This window comes from Zychaea mexicana (assembly GCF_025766255.1).
Source record: "Zychaea mexicana strain RSA 1403 chromosome Unknown BDB00scaffold_44, whole genome shotgun sequence".
In the NCBI taxonomy this organism is placed as follows: domain Eukaryota; kingdom Fungi; phylum Mucoromycota; class Mucoromycetes; order Mucorales; family Lichtheimiaceae; genus Zychaea; species Zychaea mexicana.
The window spans coordinates 19,933-42,148 of record NW_026516707.1 but is presented as its reverse complement, the minus strand read 5'-3'; the positions used below and the strand labels follow the sequence as shown (position 1 = coordinate 42,148).

Genomic DNA, 22,216 nt, shown 5'->3' with positions numbered 1-22,216 from the left:
TGCCTTATTGATGGTCATTGCAAATGCCAGGCGGACAGGGAACTGTATGCCATTAAACTGATAGAGGGAGCGTGTTTGTGATGGTGTTAGTATTATGCGAGGGATTAAGACGATGTTGCCGGCATGAGGTCCAGTAGCTATTCCAGCTTCAAGTACAAATCGTTGGAAAGAGCGTACAATCAGCCGTGTCCCGTTGCAGATATCACTTTGGGTGTGCAAGTTCCACACAAGCATGACTGGGCAACCGACTTTAAGTTTCAGCGAGTGTGGTGGAAGGTCGGATGGATTCATTATATATTTAGAAGCTCCGGTGGGTATGTGATTTGATCTTCTGCATCATCCACTGTATCAGCGCTCTGGAATTCATGTATGGTACCTGGAAAATGACCGAGCACGAAATCGTTGATTGCTGTAACGTCGACATTCTTGGAGTCAAGGTAGAGCGATTAATGAGGTAATCACGATCGACGTGTGGTGCGTTGAGGTTGCCGTAAATGACTTGTATGAGCTCGTATATGTTGTAATGCGGTATGAGCATTTGATCTGGGAGCCGGACTCTGTCATCAGTGGCTGGCACCAACAGCTAAGCACCATCACCAATGCGAAGTAAATATTGTGCAAACTCGCGAAAGCTCGTTTGCGTCATTGGTCTTTGCAGCTTGTTGGACGCGCATGTAGGTTTCAAGGTGGTGGATGATGACGCTGGGCCAAATCGATGAGTGATTTAAGCAGTGCTGTACAATTTGCGAGTGCGACGCATTTGTTATCACATAAAGGACCGATTATCAGGTTGTTGCAGTTACTTTACTGTACATAAGTACTACCACTCATAGTAAAAGAATGCAAAGTAGAAGAGAGGATACAATGTTGAATACCTGGCGAAAGTCACCACTAAAGACCATGATTTTTCCACCAAATGAAACATCGGCAAGCGCGGGATCGTCATGTCTCATAAAGATTTTGGATACTCCTGTATACATAGTTAATACGTTGATACTTGTATTCAGCGTGTTTCAAGGAATCACACTTCTCAGATGATGAAGGATTTGAAATGAGCTCCTCTCTTCTCTGTTACTACTGTAGGAGTTCTGACATTTTGATACGGTTGGCTCGGCTTGGCGTTTGCACCTCACCTTTAAGCACAAGCAGCAACTGTAAGTACGGTAGGAAAAGGAATTGGAATATGAACTGGAGACAAGTCGAGTGTCTGTTAGGGGTGCTGATGTCATGATGTGTCAAAAGTAGCTGCATCTTCAGAACAGCCTGTTTATGGTCTTTCTTCCTTTCTTTCTACTTCAGGTTCCGCTTTATGCTGGCTGGGTTAATCGTGTCCGGCGGACAAGCAAAAAGGGACTTGAACATTGGTAGGTGAGTAGGATGGCCTGGGTGCTGGGGATGACGTGTTAAAGGTGTGCAGTATGGCGGTCTCTCCCCTTTCTTCTATTATCTGTTTCCAGAATTGGTCGTGCCCTTCTTGCTTTTCCTCTCTCTAACTCAAGGCTCTCTTCCTCCAACCCAAGGATGCCATAACAGTAAGTATAGCTGGAAAGGATCTTGTGCTTGTGTTTGTCTTTGCGTGTTTGAAAAACCAGGAAGATGTCTGCCATGACATGTCCAAAAGTGTACATGTCGTGTACGCAGCTGCTCATAGAAGTTTTTTTTTCTAATAGAGGCAGTCTCTGCGGTGATCTATTTGGATATAAATTGGTTTAGACCAACCTCTCTCTGTCTTTATCTTTTCTTTGAAACGGCAAGCAAATGTAAGTATAGCTGGAACCGGCTTGGGATGGAGGAGGATAACCATGCCATGTCAAAAATAAAGATAGCACAGACTGTGCAGCCTTCTAATGATCTTTCTTTTTTCCACCTAGATGAAGTGTTTTTGTCTTGGCTGCGATTCTCTGATCTGGCCGTGTGTTCGGCTTTCCTTTGCCTCATCGTAGAAGTATGGGTAAGTGTAGCACGATAGGATCTTGTATGTGTGCGCGGTTTAACAGTTTCCCAGTATCTGTTCGTCTCTTTTGTTTCTCTGAATGGCTATAGTGCACAGACACCTTCATGTTGGTCTAGATTGATGCTCTACTGTCATCTCGCTCCACATCGCTGCCGCTGCTAGAAGCTGACCTGTCACGTAGTCCATCGGCTGTGGTCAAGAGCTATCCATCCATCTCGACGGTTGCGTGTGCTTTTTGCTTTGTCTTGGACCTGAGGAAGTCGTTAAAAGCCTCATCTTCTTCCTTGCGCTCTTATATATATCTTTTCTTCTTCTGTGTTTTTAGTATTGTTGTTTATACCCTCTCCCGCTCTCTCTCCCTTGCACATCTGTATCGCCTAGTAGCCGCTGTTCCATGTCCACTTCGGATGTTGTATCGCCTCATGCGAACGGCATACTCCCTACCACAGGCAGCCTTCGGCCGTAAGTCCTGTCTTCACCGTTTACCCCAGTCACGGGTCAAAAGTGCGCTGGTGGTTCCCTGTGAATTCAGGGAATACTTTGCGTAAGTACTTGCTTTCTCTCTGTCACTCTCCGTGTGCGGGTGGAATTACATGGAAAGGGCTGAGTTTCCTTTTTGGTGAGTTACAGAAGCTAACTCGTAACTCAATAAACAGATACATCTTATCGCATAATTTCGTCCTGCCAAGCACCTACTGGCTCCTGTTCCTTCAAAAAAGCAATAAGCACGTGGTAGCTGTTAGTGTTATCTGAGAGAAACCCCGTGGTTGACGAGTTCCAACAATTGCGCAATAATGACCTGACATGCACGTCTCTTTCCTGTGGAACATGAGGTTTCTGTGTTTATTGTGGCGGCGATGCTGCGCCAGGATTAATAGCATCGAGCTATTTACTTTTCTGTTATAAATTATTGCCACACACAACCATACATCACCTTATTATATATGTTTTCGTATGTACAAGAGCTTGCTGTCCTTTCCACCTTTGATTTTCTTTCACAATGTCGATCTCCATTTTCGACCAAGGCTATACTACGCTTTACTGTATGGAAAGGACAAGCCAAAAGAGGTAATCGCCACACCACCTCCATTTCTGCATTCGTCCTTTTTCTCCGTTGTTGCACAACAATGACATCTACCCATATAGTAAACGATAGACAGCATCTCTGTGCCCTAACCTTCTTAATTTATTTTCTCGCCAACATTATTGAATACGTGGCAGAATCCATGTTATTGACTTTACTGGACTAAGCCTTCTTATTCTTCATTTTCTTACCCTGTTCTAAGTAATAATTGATATATCTTGTTAATGTTACGCGCCAAAACACCAATCAAAAATCTTGTAGCCTAAATAGAGAAGTGTAAGTGAGGGGGCCAATTACTTTGATAAGTCACCAATAATAGTGTTTCTGATTATTTAAGAGAACGTACAGTTAAAGGCATTTACCGAACTTGTACTCGTTTTACCAGATGTTATGTATGTATTTTCAAAGAATTTTACAAAGTTGATAAATACTTCTGCTATTACTACTGCTTTCGTTATATATGTAGCTTTTAGGCATTTATGGCTAAAATTACTACTACTGGTTGCTGGTAGTTTTTAGTATCTCAACATGTGTGATCTCTTTCTGATTTTCCTACAGTTCTTCCTCCTGTTGAGACGTATGATCAGCTGTGCCCTGCTCCTGCTGCAAATCATCCAAATCATCCGATCCGAGCACACCTCCATGTGCATCTTCAGAAATATTCTTCATAAAGTCCTTGTTGCGCTCTTCTTTTCCAGTCAACGCTAAGGTAACACACAGTTATATAGGAATCAAGTGATCTGTAATTTTCCTCAATAATCATTACATCAGTAGTGCTGATCTTACTAGCTACGGACATGCAACAACCACATTAGTAAATTTAGCTTGCACCCGGCCAAAATCAGCAATGGACGTTCCTTCGCGAAGCTAAAGACTACCATCTGCATTCTTCACTGGGATACTTTCGCCACTTTTAGCCTGGATCTGCGAACTGGGCCGCACTAATCTAAAAAATTATGTGTAATTCAAAAACAATGAGCATGTATTTATAGACAATATATCCCCATTGAAAAGCATACCATATTTCCGAGCTGATATGATAAACCTAGCGTTTATCATCAATGGTATTTAAACATTGCAACAAGCGTTAATTTCGAACAATCATTCTTAGCAACGGTCATAGCGCCTTTGTTTTATTGCTTACCAGACGTATTACCTCTAAAGCCAGGCGGCGATAACTCGTTCAAATGTGCAGGAACAACACCTATTCATACATAATCGTTTCTATTAATCACACATTTTACGTTTCATCTCAATGTAGTATCTGACATACCAAATGAGCCTTGAACGAAAAACTGCAGTACAAAAGCACCAAAACGAAGCGAATGTTGTATATTGTGAGCGTATATCCATAAAGGAATGTAAGCACCAACCAGCACCGCGCACACGAGAATGCAAAGTTTGCGGCTAACATCTGAAGAGTAATGAACTACCAGAATACCACCAATGATAGCTCCAATGTTATATACGACGCTGGTTACGGTCTGCTCCATTGTAGAATGTCCGAGCTGGGACTCTAGAAATGTTGGATATAAATCCTACGTACCATTGATAGCATGGGTATTCATTAAGTTCAACAACAACCCTCCCCAATGATCCACAACTATTACTTCTGCTAGCTTTTGTTCTACCTGAGTAACATGTGCTAAAAAGCAAAAGAAAGCCATCAAAATGATCATGTAGATCGTACTTTTTTTTTGCATGAGAAAAACATTATCCACAAGTGTATACTGATGAAGGAAACGCGAACATATCATATGATACTTACCGTAAATAGTGGTTTTTCAACATGATCCACACGTCCATAATGTAAGAACGAGCCATGAGATTACGTGCTTCCTTTGTTTTTTCAAAGGTTGGCGATTTCGGAGCAAAAATACGAAAAACACAGCTACTAGAGCAAAAGCAGCGCCAACCAGAATAAAATGCGCCAGGAAGATCCAGTCGCCTCGATAGCATAGTTAGCCAAGGTTGATAGCAAATAACCAAGAGCATAACCTTTGTAACCATTGTCCCAGACAATGTCGAAGGTTGTAATACTGATGACGGTTCGCGCACCGTGGATTGAAAGAAAGTATATCTGTATACTTACCTTTACGATAGATTACAAAAAAACAGACCACGCGCTTCCACTGACAGTGTCTCCAAAGCCAGACTTGCGTCAATATCCTAAATGACTCATCGGTTCAATATTGTCCAGGAACATTTTAAGCGGCATAAATCAAAGTTTTTACCGCTTACCCATTCACCACCCATAGCAATACCGAACACGGCTAAAAGTTCAGAAGCCATCACCATCATATCGTTCATCGTTAATGCCAGCGATATCAGCCAGATCGTAACTTATCTGCAGCCTTTACCTCTCAAACCGATAAATGTCTCCAAATTTGGCGCAAATCCACTTGCCAAATTGATGATTGAAAACAAAACAGCATCAACCATTAAGGGCCACCGCCTTCCCCATCGATTCGCTGCCAATTTATACGATGATGGTGGTCGTTTAACGCCCGAAATGATTGGTACGTAAACCATGATCTTTCCACGTACCATAACTTTCTAAATACGTATTATTAGCTTATTTTTATACCCAAACAACAATGCATTAATTGGGCGCAGCATCAACGTAGTTGTGATTGCTGAAGTGACGTCGGATGGTTGTACCCCAAAGTCTGCGGCTGTTATTATTAGAAATTTACAAGAGTAATTAAGTATTTCATGTTTCTTTTAAATACTGCTGCAGCATTGTTTGCCAATACTTCTGACTGTCAAGGATACGCAAAAGAAATCACGCATCAAAAGTCCATCCGAGATATGCTATGGTTCTTCCATTATCAGTAGTGGTAGTAACTCTGAAATTATTTTTTAATTGTAAAGTAAATACCAGCATCTGCTTGTCAGCACTATGTTTGTTAGAATATGAAGAAGCTGAAGAAGTGCTACTGGCAATGTGTTCTCCGAACAACTGAGCTGTCTTTTCTGCTACTGCTGTTGTTGCTGCTATTATATTTTTCATCGCGTTGGATGCTGCACGTGCAGGATAGAGAAAAAGCAGATGAAGCATACAAACGTTACCCACTCGTTATATAATCTCGTACAGTTCGCTAGATTTGCTATCCTCGCAGTAATGCCTAAGAGTTTCGAACAATTGATAACCCTTTTACCTGGATCCAACTAGGGATAGCTTTTACGATGACACGATATGGGAAAGCTATAGGCCCGTTTTACTTTAGATAATTCACACACGAAATAAAAAAGCAATTGGATGCGACATTGCAAAGTTTGAGGTCATGGTACACTTGTAGCATTGTATCACGAATGCTTGTCTATTCTCGGTAAAATTTAGGATCAGCTATATCATACCGCGCTTAAGTGTAAATGGTATCATCAAACTCTTTTTAGAAAAACGCTTTTAAATCTTGAGGCCGTTATGGTAGTAAATTCTCCTCTAGTCATATCGACACAAGTAAAATATACTTATTTTGTCGATGTGTAGATCCGCATAACGATCAAAGCTAGAAAGTATGATATCTATTGTATTAATCGTCGAACCTTTCTTTATTTCCAACAAGATCACACTATCATAGTAATACTCAGTAATATACAGTTGGCACAGTTGATACAGTTGGAAAGGCTAACGAAGGCATATGGAATTCCTCCCTCTATTTCCCTCTTTGACCTTTCGGGTGACAATTATAAATTTCACCTTGACAAAGTGAACTATTACTGGTTTGCATTAATAGCATAATAGGGAGTGCAAATTGGCATCGGCGACTTTGTTTTTACTGTTCTGACCGTGTCTGTCGTTGCCTTGATATAGAAAACAGCTGATAAGTACCCAGTTTGTTACAGTGCGTGAAGAATACGGTAAGAAGGCTAGCTCCTCTATTCTTTACATATGTTATATAATCCAATATAAATAAAAAAGGTTCTGTCGTTATATGTAAATGATACCTGTGGGGTGAAGTGGCAGGTGAAAACATTTTATGATTTGTGGGATATATACTGAAAAAATACAAAAGTGAATACAAGGAAAAAGGTAGTCAATAATAAGTATAAAAATACAAGCAGGTTATTTTTCTTGTTGCTGACTCTGGATTTGCTCGGCATGTTCAACATGCACCTTTTCTTGAATGGCCTTGTCATTTTTGATACGTTCACTAGAGGCTTCACCGTGCTCCATACGATAATCATCAATGTCGTTGGCACCGATAGCATTACCATGCTCGTCTTCAAGAAGATTGTCCATAAAGTCTTTGTTGCGCTCTTCCTTGCCAACCATGGCTAAATTGATTCAAAGGAAAAGTATAGTAAGTATCTATAGAACATCATGTAATTGGCTAACAAGAACAAAGAGGACATACTGCAAATTAAGAGACAACCCGCGACGCAGCCCATAAAAATAGCTTGGGTTAAACCATAATTTGGAACAGGCTCGCCTTCTCGGATAAGCAGACTGCCATCGTCGTTTCGAAGTGGGTATTTCTCACCGATTGTGGCCTGGATTTGACTTGATGCTGCACTGATCTATTTAGGATGATAATGATAATGATAATGACGACACGGTAAGTACAACCTAAGCTCTCTCTACTAAGAGCTTGTTTTAAAGTTTTTGCTTTCCGAAGAAACTTACTAGATTACCGAGCTGATAAGCCAGACCTGGAATAAGGAGAGGATGGGCACAATAGTTTTTGCAATGAGTACGGCTTTTCACATTTCTATACACTGGGGTTTTTAGAGAGTAGAAAGAGCAGGAGGCTATATTACCTGGCATGAGACCTCTAAATGCAGGAGGTGCAAGTTCATTTAAATGTGCAGGGACAACACCTGGGGTTAATGCATGATGAGTTCACAGTTACTGTTTTTGCTGCATCTTGCTGCAGACAAACAAATTAACTTTTGTCAAAAGATAAAAATAAGTTATACTGTACATACCCCATGCACCCTACAGATAGTGAAAGTAACAAAAAATCGAGTCAGCAATGAAAGAGGTAACGAAGGACTAGTTTCAGGGATCAGTAGTGTAAGTTTATAGATAGTCTAGATAACTTGTATACCTGAACAAAGAACTGCAGGATGAATGAACCGAGTCTTATCAATGCAGGATTCCCGCCGTAAATCCAGAGCGGGATAAAAGCACCAACAAACACGCAGGATACCATAATTGAGATCTTTCTTCCGAAATAGTTTGAGTAAAAGCCGATGATGGTACCTTTTCAAGAATATTGAGTAAGAATAGTGAATGTGCAACCATGAACAGCACACGGGCCTGGTTATTTTACCTCCGACCTACAGATAGCAAGACAGATTTTAGTAAACTCGCCATAAACTACTGATAACAACAAAAAAAGAATAATACTTACAATGGCACCAATATTGTAGACTACGCTAGTTATTGTTTGATCCGCGGTCGTGTAGTTGAGCTGTTTGAGCAAAAAGGTTGGATACAAATCTTGCGAACCATGGGAGAAGAACTGATGATATTATTATTGTCCATCATAAAAAATTTACAAACAAATCATCTTCTATTCCGTGTCTCATTTTATCATCATCTTGCTCGGAGTTGCTCGCCATATTCCAAATATCATAGCAATAATAAACTTACATTGAAAAAGGCCATCAGAATGACCATGTAGATAACGCGGAGGTAATGACTCTTAATCATGATCCAAATATCCTTAAAGAACGAGCGAGACATGAGCTTACGAGCCTCTTGAGTCTTTTCAAAGGTTTCGGATTCAGGCACAACGAATCGAATAGCAACTGCGAGCAAGGCAAAGGCTGCACCGGCCCAGAACATGATGCGCCACGATGAACCAGTGCTCTGTACTGCATAGTTAACTAACGTCGCCACCAAGTAACCAGCTGCATAACCTTTTTTTGTACCAAAAGATTCGCATCATACATACGTGAATAAACATTGTATATGGAAAGAAAAATTCAACCTTTCTCTCATCCACATCCTTGCAGTTAAGAGAATCCTTTTTACCTTCTTGATATATACCAGAGAATAATCCTCTGGCTTCAACTGGTAGAGACTCCAAAGCCAAACTAGCACCTAGACCCTACATTTTAGATCATGGATGATATGCAACAGATCAATATACATGTTTACCGCCATCATAACATGCGGAACGGAATTATTTACCCATTCACCACCCATAGCAATACCAAACACAGCTTAAAAATAGAACCATCGTCAGTCCATCGTCGTTAATGTCAACAGCTCTTATCAGACGACAGTCATCTAGTAACTTCATTGTTGTGCAGTACTTACCTCTCAAACCAATAAATGTCTCCAGGTTTGGAGCAAAGCCGCTTGCCATGTTGATTATGGAGAACAAGACGATATCAATCATCAAAGGCCATCGTCGTCCCCACTTATCTGCAGCCATACTAAAGGAAAAAGACAAAGTATTGTCATGTCAACATATAAATAACGGCAGATTGTCTAGTTTCTCTGTCTACTTACCCGAACAACAAAGCTCCGATCGATCTCAGCATCTATAAGGGAAGAAAAGGATATAAACATTCGTATATAAGAATTTTTTTTACGCAAGCGCATGCACCTCACTCAATCATTGTGAAATCAACTCCAACACCAAGAACACATCAAGTTTAAAGCTTACAAGAGTAGTTGTAATAGCAGCTGTATAGAGAAAACACATATTAGTTTTAGGCGAGTGTCTTAAATTTCCACCCCACAGCAAGAAACTTACAGGTAACGGCGGATACTTCCACACCAAAGTCTTCGGCTGAATAACAATTTTTAGCAATACATTCCATGCATTACGTTGAGCTTGAAATCAAATAAAGCTTTCCCAGTTTTCTTTACCGATATATGTAGCGGCCAACGAGACGCAGAAAAAATCGTAAGCATCGCATAACCAACCAAGGAAAGCTATATACCGTGACAACCAGTCAGTTTGAGATGATTAATGGGTAATGGCTATCAGCAAAGCATCACGCTAGATGATATCATCGTACCAGCAGTAAACGTGAGCCGTTGCGTGTTGTTTAGAGATATCAGAATCTTCCACATGCTCGGTGGTCTGCCTTCTGGCTTCACGATAATCGTGCCGAAGATCTCCTTGAAATGGTGTTTTAGCTTGCCGGAGCGTTTTCCCGTAGCTGGTACAGCCACCACGTTGGAACTGTCGTCCACCTGCTGGGCTTGATGCTGTTGTGTCTCAGCCCCTGTTGCTAACTGCTGCTGGAAAGCAGAGGAGGTATAGGCCTCGGTAGCAGCCGCAGTGGCCGCCTCAACGTCTTGCTGGTCCCTCGACATGGATAGAGAAAGTGTAATATGCTTGTGAGCGTAAAAGAAAGTAGAATAACAAGAAATGAAAACCAATGTGGTCACGCTTTATACAATCCGCCTAGTATTGGTGACACGAGATCAGAGATTTGCATGCAGTGTGTGTGTTGCAAAAGAAAAAAAAGCTCCAAAAGAAGGAATAAGAGTGTTTCTCAAACTTTACCCGAAATGGATAATAGAGCCCCTCTTGTTGCCACTTTCTACACACAAACCCAATGAATTTTTCACACAAATCCTTTTTATGAGATAAACGATATGCTGAGAACCGTGCACAGCCCTAAACAGCGATATATACTGCTTTTGTCCTCGGAGCGAACAAAAAAGATAATACCCGTATGGAACAAGATAGTGGATCAATTCTATAAACTATCAACAAAAACACAACACTGCTTTACAATTAAAAACATCATACAAACTTTTATCGGTTGCATCAGCCGTTTCTCAGGCCCGGCTTTACTAACAGGCACCTGAAAATAAAGTTTTTCTCTGTTGTCGCACTTCCGAGACCTTATAAATCACATAACAAAAGGCGCGGGGGAGGCCGAAAGGAAACTTTGTGTACCAAAAAACTGACGCCGATTAGTGTACGTATCAAAGCAAGATAAAGAAAAATACACCAGTGCGTATTATAAGATTACTGTAGTGCTTTTACAATGAGGAGTATCGCTCCTGTAGCTTCGAAATGCTCCAATGTCTTTTTTGCGTAATAAAATACGTGAACACATTGTGTCTGTCTTCATGCAATTGAAATGTATTTTCCTTAACAAGAACTACATATTCTTGATCCGGTCAATTTCTTTATTTCCAAGCTGTAGTCATAGTATTTCCGACTATAAAAGAGAAAGCGAGTCAATGACAAATCCTGCCTCTTGTTTAACAGCATCATGTTATTCTCATAGGTGCTTATGAATAAAAAGGTGTAACGGGAATCCAAAATCGAATACGTGCTAGTCGTTGCTCCTGCTAGGTCTGCTTCTATCTGCTGTCCACCTTTTTCTCTAGTGTATTTCTAAAAGCTAACCCAAAAAAGGTGAATTTCGTTCTGCCCCGGCAGCTTCCTTGATTTCACTGTTTCCCACCCTTCGTGATATGTATTTTTGGGATCAGTGATAGGGTGTATACACACTTAACAATCTAACCTGGGTTGCTTTTTTTTTCTTTCAGAAATCTCAGTTAGATTTTAATGTGGGAAGGAGAGGGGAAGGAAACGATACACGTCACAGTGTGCAGTTGTCAATTAATACATACAATTAGAACAAGAGTTATAATAGCACTATTTATCTTATAGGATTTGGTGTATTCATATAGCTGGTTCCTTACGTCGGTGAAGTATGCAAGACATTGAATCATGTCGCTAGTACGCATCATATGCCTTGACAGCGTGGCATTCGTAATGCTACTCAACGAAGAGCTACTCTCGCTATACTATTGCTAATCTAAGCAATCAATTTATTAAAATCATATATATGGTATCTTCTGAATGTACCCGGTCGCCTATCGATAGCTCCGGGTTTGATATTTCGATATGTATACTCTATAAACTTCGACTCTATTATACCATGTCCATGGTGACGCCCACAGTATTTAATCTTGATTTGATACACGTCAATTGTTTACAATAGTAGACCTCAAAACTACGGTTATGTCAAATTGAGGAGCACTAAAAAACCGAGAACTACATTGATTATGTTAATACATGCATAAACAGGGTCAAATGAGAGCAATGTTGTAATTTTAATCATTCCTCTAGATTGTTGACAGTTAGTAAATGCAAAGCAAAGTACGTTCCGCCTCCCGTTGTGTTTTGTTTGACCACCAATTATTCTTACGGTATACATAGTGTAGGATTGACTTCCTCAAAGTAGAACTCTGCCGTGTTGCTTCAATATGTACGTCGTACTCATTCTGTAACATAAGGTAATATATGCACATACGCCAACTTGTAAACATAAATAGATCAGTAAGATACCTTGTAAAATCCGGCAGCGACTTTGAACAAATTGTTTGCCTAGAAAGTGGCGTGATGATGGAGGCAGTGGAGACAGGTCATACAACAGCGGGATTATGCTCAGCACGATAATATATTAAACTCTTTTCTTGCATCTGAACAGAGTATATTGTTACTACATGCATAATGGACAACCATGATTATCATTGGTATATTTAGACGGAAGTACTGCTTTGTAATCTAGTCCACAGAAAAATGTTTGGGCGATTTACAAACAGAAGTTTCAGCGTAACGAATAAAGAAAAAGAATACGCTCGCTTATCTTTCGATAAAGCACGATAAAACAGATCTAACAAAGTGGTAGCATTAAAACCAGTCCAATACAGTATTCCGTAAAGATAAGCGCTCTAAAGTAAGATATTTGTACCAACGTGTAGTAACATATAGACAAGCAGCTCTCGTTAATCTTAACGACAATGTACATACCATTATTTACAGTACTAGTGCTAGTACTCTCAGTCATACTAGCGACGTTGATAGGAAGCGTAGTAGTGGTCCCGAACATTCAACGTAATTGGTGTATCGTACGCAGAAGCATATCATTGTACAGTAGCAAGTTTCCGAGTCCTTGCTCGGAATACGAATAAACATATTTCCGTTACCCCACGCTTTTTGTGAAACACCTATGTACACCTGCATAAAAGCAAAGTTTAATGTGTGACTTGCCGCTGCAGCGTACAGGATTGCTATTGATGATAGGCGCCGTTGATATTCTAGAGGAGTTCTTTATAATACAAAATATACATAATTTGACTGCGAAGTTGAATAATCACCCGTGCAGTTCATTGAAAGCATCCTGTACAATTACTGTGAATCGAGGCGGATCGTTACATGCATCTCTGTGCTCTGGTCGCACGATTGGTGATGCTTTTATTTCACTGTCCGTTGGATTCAAGTTCTACATGACTAAGCTCTTCCGGATGTTGTGCTTAGCAAAATTGGTCCCCATACCTGAAACATCCGAATTCGTTAACCCTCACTTTTTGCAAAGGATTTAGTATCATCGAAATTGGCGTTCTAACATAGTACTCAAATATGGAGCATTACGGTAACTTCAATACCCATGAAGTTCAACGCTTTTGAGTATCATATCTGATAGTTATAGAATAGGGAACTACTACCAAACGAGAAGCTGATCATAGCGTTAACTTACTATATCATATGTTGCTTGTGTGTTTTAATTGCTGGGCTTTAGTCTCTGCCACTTTCTATAGAGTTGCTTATAACATCGAAATAATTCTAAGAATTATTGCAGTAGTACTCTATATTGTATCTTTCGCGAAGCTACACATACCTGCGTTTTGGAAACCGGTATACCTTGGACGTTCCGTGGATATTCCGTAGACCGCCTCAGGTACTAAATAAAACCAAGAAGTACAATCCAATAATGACAATGTATATTCAGCAACAGAGTTCGGGTAATTTGATATCTTCGCTTTTCAAATATCATCTCTTAAAACCATCAATATCAGCCAGTGAAAGCGTTGAGGGATATTTCGATTACTGTGTACAGATACAGCCAGAATCAAGCAAGTGAACCGGAGCTATAAGAGATACACCTTGTGTTGTACTACTAAGACGGCAGAGCAGGATCCCAGCACTGGCCACTTCTTGAGCACAAAGTTATTTGGTATGCTATTAGCTTTTAAACGCAAATAAGGTACACGATTTATTTCATGACTCGAAAATGATTGCCTTTTCTAACTCCTTCTGATGTTTCCATTCCAGCATCAGCTCATACATGTGGCGTTTTCTTGCATCCACATGTTGCAATACTTCGAGCAAACGTACACGCGCCTTCTTCATGTTTGGCTATTTATTAATAGAGAAATGCCAAAAATTTGTTAGTTGCCATGCTTGCACAGTATCGATGACCTAGCAATAGTACTTCTTATTTTGCTTCATACCTGCAGAACATGGACACCATACATTGTTGTAACGATAAGTTCATCCAGACCATCACGATTTAAATCAAGGTGCGATATTCGATATATTGGATAAGCGAATTGACGCCGCCATAGTATATTGTAATCTTGTGTTCCTGCCACTAGCATTGAGAGCCATATTATGTAAGCGATGTCCATTTTTTAGATCAAGCTTGCTACTGATATATTTTGAGCACAGTTTTCCTTTACCTTGTTTGTAAATGAGCACTTGACGACCATACGTGCCTATAAGGATCTCGTGCTCTCCATCCCAGTCTACATCCATCACATGCGAACATAATACACTATCGTAGTGATCGGATTGGGGTAATACACGGCTTTTCGCTAGACCGTTCCTCTTGATACATCTACACAACACGTAGTTACATTTAGATAGCTGTCGATGTAAGCTGTACACTTTTCCCTGCCAATCCCTACCCAATAACATGTGAGATCATGACCACTTTATTTTTTCTTACTTGTAGACAATAGCAAGTTCAATTGCACACGTCACGATAAGGTGCAGTACATCATCTTCGTTTACTAAATACATCCATACATCAGTATATTATCAGCTAGTACATACTCATAAAAACTTTTTCATCATTACCTTTTTTCGATACCCGAGGTTGAAATATCAGCACGGATGTGATCGGACTAAAGATGCGTGTACTATAACTATTGACTTCATTGCCATCTATATAAATCGCAGCCAGTTTATTGCGTTTTCAATTAGCCCAATTGTATCATGTGTCTTGCCTTATTTTAGCTATTTCTTTATATTCATCGTAATTACCATTATCGTAAAACGCTAGAATGATATCTCCGTCCTGACCACCCGCACATATCACCCTTTCACCATTGGGTTGATCATATATATGCATATACAAAATCCTGCACATAAATGTAATATTTGCGATTCACAAAAGTTCAATATTAGAGGCAAAACAAATATGTACTTTTCCCGCAAACAAACAAAAAGGGAAAGGGTGTACCTACCGGATACGACGATCGTTAATTTCGCCTAAGACTGGAAATTGTGCTGCTAAATCAGAAGATTCTACAAATTGTCCATTATGTTGCGCGTAAGTGTGAACATGCCCATCCATTGCTGTCATTAAAAACAGTAGCTCGTGGTTATCTTTTCTACAATAGTGACAACAAGTCGAATTAGCAAAATAGAGCTGACCTACTTCTTTTACCATACTTCTTTCATTCATCATCTTGCTCTTACTGGATATGGCTTATTTGCATAGGTGCGCTGGGTATTGAAATTATTTGGCTGGTATCTACATATACGTAAATGTAAGGATCACAGCTCCAATAATTAAAGATTAAGTAAATGTTACCTTTAATGCTTAATAGCGTTTGTTCCAGAAAAGGCGCAGATCCTTCGAATATACGTAAAGTGTATTGAAACTCGTCATTGGCTTTTTTCTTAAATATACGTCAGAAAGTGGGTATCCCATTACGAATTCAAGTATTAGAACTGCATACAATATACTCGTAGAAAATCATTATATACCTCAGCAACGGCAATCGCGAGATAAATCTTCTCTTTAACTTCAGCAGCATCCATAGAGATTATTTCACTCTTGCCTGGTTCCAACCCTAAAGCAATATTCAACGAGTTCCAGTATCCATCGCGCGATATAAACGCGACAATCTCGGATGCGGAAGCCGATAATAAATGCCGTACTGGATTTTTCACTGTTATATTGTTTGGATTGCATATGCATGAATGTCACAATTATAGAGGTTGGTTTATGAGATATGCCTGTCGTTCCTCCTTTTCTGAATTTCATAGTAGTAAACTAGAAAGGAATACTTTACGTGGTTCTTGACGGGCACTATTACTCGCAGGTGAGTCTTCTATTTTTTGATCTCGTATAGAAAAAGTGTTGAATCGGTGAGAGGGAAATTCAGGTTGGCGCTCGAGACACGTTGCTTGTCGTGAATCCAGCACCGTTAAGCCATAAATGTTCCTTTCAACAGAGAAATACAAATCGAATGAGAAATGCTGAAAACCATTTACAATTCACTTCCTATTATTGTGGTGAATTTACGTTCTCTCAAAACCGTAGCGTGCGTAATGTGTTTCGCGGAACAATTCGTCGTCTGTGCTTAATATCTCGGGATCGTTCATATTTGACAATAGGAAGCTGTTGCTCCAAGAAAAGTCAGCTTTGCAGTATCTCCATTTTAATGTCGCACCCAATGAAAATTAATGCTGCAAGCCTATGAACGTCGCTTGCAGCTAAAATATATGTCACGTATATCGCATGTCCACAATAATAAATTACTAGTATTAGGTTTTTCTATGATAATATGCAAATGTCTCTATGTCGCATTGCTGAAAATAAATGTGGTTATTTCTAGGACAACTATTGCGTCTAACAAACCACCACGCTTGAAGATCATTTTGTTATGAGAAGTGAGCTATAGTAAGAGATAAAGAAATCAATGCTTACCTATGTTGCTCACCTACTGTATCTATTTAAAGCTGTCGCTGCACCGGATTTTACGACTCTTCTCTTCTACGACACTTACTTAAGCAATTGTACGAATGTGTAACAAAACGCACGGAGTCAGTAGGCTGTACATCGCTACGAGCTTCAGGAATTCTCGTCGATAACCATTTGATCTTGCTTTTTGTAACGGACAAGAACTGCTCTAATGGATCAAGCTCAGGTAAGTATGGAGGAAGATACACGCGTCGGTATCCACGGCAATCAATTTGTTTAACAATATCGTTGGATGCGTGTATAGGAGCATTACATAGAACATTTAACATCCTTTCATTGTAAATATACTTATCGATCTGATCCAGCATTTTTTCCCAATAAACCGATATAGTGACGGTACACCGATCCAATGCTCAGAACTTCAGATTCTTGACTAGCCATTTTCTCCTTGATAGGCGTTTAGGTATTTTCACACTGACTTTGATTAATCTTGAAGCAGACACAGCATCCAATATTGATGTAATTTTCGCTCTTGTTACGATGCAGTAGGAACAGCACAAGGTCCTTTCTGACTGACGTCTGAAATGACGTTTCATCAAAAACTACACAGTTTGTCAAGAAGGTCATATCTGTTTGATTCTATCCTCTGACGCGACCATGGTGCTCCTTGATTTGTCCGTGCCATTTCTTTTCATGGAGTGTAACTCTGCCTTATTCAAGGGTGTATTGCACTCATTTTTCGTAAAGCTTTAAGCAGTGTTATGGTAAAACTGAATTGATATTTAGCTACTTCAACAGCTATAGTAGATATGTGAATCATCATGTATGATATACGCGCATGTTCATCATCGAATGGACGATTAAAATATATAATTAGTTAAAGAAATAAAACGGTTAGGAATCATTTGGATACAATATGTTCACAAAACAAATGGGGACCATACAAGATATGATGGACGTTGCTTTCCATGAAAGCATACAGTTGCCTGGAATTGACATCTCTTTAAGATAACAAAAGTTTTGCGAAACGTCGAATTCACTGAAAAGATGAAAGCGGTTAGTGCTTGATGGTCTTTGGGTGAATGTGGAGGGATGCGCTGTATTTATTAGCGTCAGTATCATCATCTCGATAGATCCTGGTGTTGCCATTGCTAATACTACTGCTACTTGCAGCGGTCTCGTAGATCCTTTTAGTAAAAAGTCTTACCAACCTTTTCTCCCAATTATGCGTCCACTTTATTCTTACCTTTCATTGTACTTATCACCATAGACATGTTAAGCAAATTTGAAGGGTGCTTGGAAGTTGAGTAAGTAAATCATGCTTCACTTGATGTTTATCTCGTCCAGGGCTTGGAGAACTTGATTATTGCAGAGGCGGAAGGTTGTGTTTGGTTTTTCTTGGCTTTGCTCGCTGTTAATGACAATAGGATAGAACTTGCTTCTTTCTTCTACACAAGTATAGCAATTGCGTTTGTTAAGATGCTGTTAATGTGCAATTTTATGTTAAGCGGCAGATCCTTTTGTTTCATTCTTGATAGCTGTGTGCGGAAACTGTACAAAATGCGGCACTTTTGGAGTTTCGACTTTGACATTTGTAGTGGTATTCATAATAGCTTTCAATACTCTATTGTGCAAATGGTGTCTACTGAAAATACTCGTCTTCGTTTGCTCACGACGATTCTGTGGGAAAAGGGAACAACAATGTGCGAGCAGCGGGTAAATAAACTAGTAAATAGCAGCAGTAACGAGGGTCACTATTATACTATACTGTATACACTGGAGAGAAAACCTGTAAGCTGCTAAATGTCGTCTGAAGCGCAACAAAAACAACATAAACAATGCTGGATTTGGAAGGTGCAACAAATGTTTTCAAGTTTCATGCATGTGGGGGCGCAAGTTGGTTTTTTTCACTTCTTTCTCACCTAAACAACAACAACACAACAACAACAGCAACAGCAATGACGGGTACAACGACGACGGTGGCTACCACTGCTGGTAATTATGCTGGTGGTGGTATTAATAGCCATATCAAAGGTGAAATGGAACTAGCGGGATCTGTCTCATCCAAAAGAAAGTACGCTATGGCGTATAAAGGAACAGGCAGTGACACTGAAGACGATGGTAAGTATTCGCGTAGAAGGGGAACAGAAGCAGCGGTTTGGATGTGACATATGTAAAAAGAATTACCGACTTATAATGATGAAAAGCTATCGCAAAAATAGCAGCAACAACAGCAACCAAAGAGCAACTTCAAGGAGTACTTGCCGACCAGGTGATCAACCGTGGTAAATCTGTCCACGACGTTTCTGATTCTCTCGGTATCAGCAGTAGCTATGCCTATGAGTTACTGAATGAATTTCAAGGTTACAGGCCGTGTGGTCCTCTGAAAAAACTACGGCGGATAAAGGCGACGCTGGATACCGAGCAAGCGGCTTTTCTCCGCGATCAAATTGACACGGACAGAACGCATACGATCGTCACTCTCAAGGAAAAGCTCCTTAGTCGATTTCCGCAGCTACATCCGATGTCAATGAAGAAACTCCAAGACTATATGGCCGATAACTTGACATTCACCGTGGAAAGACTCGTCGACGAAGAAGAAGATCGGGGTGGAGACGAAAAAGAAGTGGATGATTTTGACGATGTCGGCTTGTCTTCCCTTTCCTCTTCTGTGATGAGTTCCATTGATCACCATAGCCAAGAAATCAATGATAGCATTGACGACTACGTTTTTATTGGAAATGCGACATACATTCTGTACAAGGTGGCTTGCAAGAACACACCTCATCTAGGCAACAGACGACCTGGGTATTGCGTTCCTAAAAAACAATGGAAACGAGTCTTTACTATGTATGCCGCTATTTCTACTACCGGAGGAGTAGATGCTTTCGAGGCAACCATGGGTCCATCGTCCATCAACCCATTAGTAAAACTTGTAGACCATGTAACTAAAACAAAATCGCCCTTCACGAAAATAATCGTATCATCGGATTTGGCGCAAGAACAAGAGCTCCTTGAAAAACTACCAGGGGCATCATCAACACCGGTTTTTACCAGTCATGCTGTAAACGAGTCGCGGGTACCATCATCATCCTCATTACTTTTATCTACAGAGTGCTCAAATCCTCTGGACAAGTTCTTTACCGAGTTTTGCAAATATCTCGATCGTGGACCTTTAGGAAAACTCGAAACATTTACAGAACGCATGGAAAAGGCCGCGCAATGCATACCAAAGAATATCTGCCAATCGTGTCTCCGATCCATTAGTACACCCATAAACAATGAAGCGAAATTGTCTGGTGGTAGCGATGAATATCGCTTTGATGGCTCTATACGGTAGCACAAAAGTGTATCTATTCGGCTACTGTTATTTCCCCGCTTGACTATATATTATCTTTCTTTCTTTTTTAAATAAAAAGCGATTTTATGGGGCGCAGGCCCTGGTTGACTCGTTCAAGGCGGGTAACTTCTGTCCAAGAGGTTGTCGGTTCGAATCCGGCTGCTTGTTGTCCTCGCTGCTGTCCTGATGTGGGTCGTCACTTCGTGGAAATCGCTATGACAAGATATGCATGGTCCTCACTGGTGCTCTTGATTGGTCCGTAGTTAAAACACATCGGTGTGTCTTAGTCACTTCATCCTGTACACTATGTATCTTTAACGTTATTGGCAGTTACTGATAATTGCACACTTTAATAAACTGGACCCCGATCGGGGGCTTCCCCTACAAAAAAAAAAAAAAGCGATTTTACAAGCATACGTGTTTGCTTTTCAGCTTTAAAAAAAATACGTAATGGGCGAAGCTCAAAAAAAGCCAGACAGTCTTTGTTTGTGCCTTAAAAATCAAGGACATTGCGCCCAGTTGAAGATTATACTTTCTTTTTCCCACATTAGCATCCAAAGATACCGACAACAAGAGATGATCCCTGTTGCAACGACAGCAACGCTAGTGATACTGCCCACATCAATATCGGTCGAAATCTAGTAGCACCTCTCCAGTTAAAAAAAAAGAGCTACTCCAGCAACTAGTGACCTCAAGGAGCAGATGCATCTCGTCAAGTATGTCAAAGACGACGACAGCCAGAAGAGCATAAAGGTCTACCGATGGCGCCATAATAAATAGGAGAAAAACGAGGTCAAAGCGAGCACATCGAGGATGTCCGAGAAGGACTGAAACGCTCGTAAACCAAATCCTCCACCGTGGCAAGAGGACGACCGTGGCAAGAGGACGACCGTGGCAAAATCTCTCGATATTAGGTTCAATGCTGGAAAACACGCTGTTTACAAGTTTCAACGTATCACGAACTAATCAAGAGTAAAAAAAGGCGACCGCTTCTGAATCGGGAACAAGCTTGACTTTCGTATGATCGCAACGTCATTTATAATCAGGGTTTTGTTGGTTACCGCTACTGAAAAGGAGAAGCAAAAACAGTCCTGTAAGTAAGGATGAACCCACTTACTGCGTTCCTCGCTTGCAGCGGGAAAGAAACTTTATTATGTGTGCTGCAATAACTGTAAGACATGGTGTGGAGCAGTCAAAGCGCCACCGGGTCCGCCGTCTTTCCAGTGCTTGACAAAACTTGTACAGCTAGTGTTCAAATCCAGATTGTCATTAACACCAGCAGCTCGCACGAGTATAACAAGCGTGGTAGTAGCATATTTCGGTGACACCAACGCGTATGAATCCTCTCGAAAGCTTCTTTGCAGAGTTTCGCAAGTTTGTCGATCGCAGGCCTTGTACCCAGAGGAAACATTTACCGAATGTATGAACACGGCTGCGGTTACCATCTCCGCGTTTACCTGTCAAAGTTGGATCCGTCGTGCTATTAGCACTGAAGAACACTTTCTTGCTAATAGTGTTGGTGCAAACGGTAGCCGTTTTAATACCAATGATACCCGTCGCAGCAAGAGCTATCTGTATTAGGATGGGCAGATTATTATGCCCTATTTTTATATCTCTGTATTCTTTGTAGGAAATAAACGAGCTATCTTATCCATCATCACTTGACCCACAGAAGTATGATGAATTCCGTATGCGGAGTGTGTAACGTACTCTTCAACGCACTGTTCGGCGGGCAAAGAAGCCCCTCAGCCCCGCTTTTTAGACAAGAAAGCCCTTACTTACTTCCGTTCCGATCCTCTACTTAATTTTCACATCGAGAAAAAAGGAGAGGAAACGTAACAAAAAAATATGACATCGACGACGCAATCCAGTTCGGACGTCTTTGTTCTCGATGAACAGAAATTACAAAGCGCAGAGAGCTCGGACAAGCAAGAGCTTTACTTACTACAATGGCTTGCACAGGTCGAACGCGAGTGCAAGACCATTGATCCCGTAAGCTATTTTCCATTCCGCAAAACACCAACTCCTCTTTAATAACATGTGGCACACTTTGAACGCCCCTCGGTTCCGTCAATGATAACATTTACCGTGTAATTACCGTAGGAAACCTTAAAACGAACACAGC

General features: G+C 40.6%; 5 protein-coding genes across 5 annotated transcripts; 1 reads left to right on the top strand and 4 right to left on the bottom strand.

The window, feature by feature from the left end:
* Positions 1-3,773: 3,773 nt before the first annotated feature.
* Positions 3,774-5,135, bottom strand: BDB00DRAFT_826747 (major facilitator superfamily domain-containing protein). The gene is made up of 6 exons (XM_053123749.1): positions 4,807-5,135; positions 4,670-4,727; positions 4,312-4,576; positions 4,183-4,242; positions 4,058-4,083; positions 3,774-3,984 (listed from the first exon to the last, which is right to left on the bottom strand). The coding sequence occupies exons 1-6, from the start codon at positions 5,046-5,048 to the stop codon at positions 3,952-3,954; spliced, it is 684 nt and encodes a 227-aa protein (XP_052978945.1). The 5' UTR covers positions 5,049-5,135; the 3' UTR covers positions 3,774-3,951.
* A 1,843-nt stretch (positions 5,136-6,978) lies between these two features.
* BDB00DRAFT_957914 (major facilitator superfamily domain-containing protein) lies at positions 6,979-10,347 on the bottom strand. Its single transcript, XM_053129672.1, has 16 exons — positions 10,023-10,347; positions 9,871-9,936; positions 9,755-9,790; positions 9,665-9,684; positions 9,508-9,539; positions 9,313-9,431; positions 9,184-9,215; positions 9,025-9,100; positions 8,641-8,909; positions 8,395-8,509; positions 8,093-8,250; positions 7,971-7,980; positions 7,803-7,862; positions 7,669-7,694; positions 7,400-7,562; positions 6,979-7,319 (listed from the first exon to the last, which is right to left on the bottom strand). The coding sequence occupies exons 1-16, from the start codon at positions 10,321-10,323 to the stop codon at positions 7,108-7,110; spliced, it is 1,695 nt and encodes a 564-aa protein (XP_052978944.1). The 5' UTR covers positions 10,324-10,347; the 3' UTR covers positions 6,979-7,107.
* Positions 10,348-13,995: 3,648 nt separating this feature from the next.
* BDB00DRAFT_826736 (uncharacterized protein) lies at positions 13,996-16,477 on the bottom strand. Its single transcript, XM_053123748.1, has 12 exons — positions 16,353-16,477; positions 16,120-16,271; positions 15,812-15,996; positions 15,636-15,723; positions 15,521-15,575; positions 15,286-15,432; positions 15,083-15,180; positions 14,897-14,983; positions 14,766-14,829; positions 14,497-14,654; positions 14,269-14,408; positions 13,996-14,173 (listed from the first exon to the last, which is right to left on the bottom strand). Exons 1-12 carry the CDS (start codon positions 16,430-16,432, stop codon positions 14,036-14,038), a joined length of 1,392 nt encoding a protein of 463 aa, XP_052978943.1. The 5' UTR covers positions 16,433-16,477; the 3' UTR covers positions 13,996-14,035.
* Positions 16,478-17,509: 1,032 nt separating this feature from the next.
* Positions 17,510-18,141, bottom strand: BDB00DRAFT_420432 (uncharacterized protein). The gene is made up of 2 exons (XM_053117314.1): positions 17,998-18,141; positions 17,510-17,938 (listed from the first exon to the last, which is right to left on the bottom strand). The coding sequence occupies exons 1-2, from the start codon at positions 18,023-18,025 to the stop codon at positions 17,646-17,648; spliced, it is 321 nt and encodes a 106-aa protein (XP_052978942.1). The 5' UTR covers positions 18,026-18,141; the 3' UTR covers positions 17,510-17,645.
* Positions 18,142-18,584: 443 nt separating this feature from the next.
* Positions 18,585-20,172, top strand: BDB00DRAFT_826728 (uncharacterized protein). Its single transcript, XM_053123747.1, has 2 exons — positions 18,585-18,872; positions 18,959-20,172. Exons 1-2 carry the CDS (start codon positions 18,590-18,592, stop codon positions 20,089-20,091), a joined length of 1,416 nt encoding a protein of 471 aa, XP_052978941.1. The 5' UTR covers positions 18,585-18,589; the 3' UTR covers positions 20,092-20,172.
* The last annotated feature ends 2,044 nt before the right edge of the window (positions 20,173-22,216 follow it).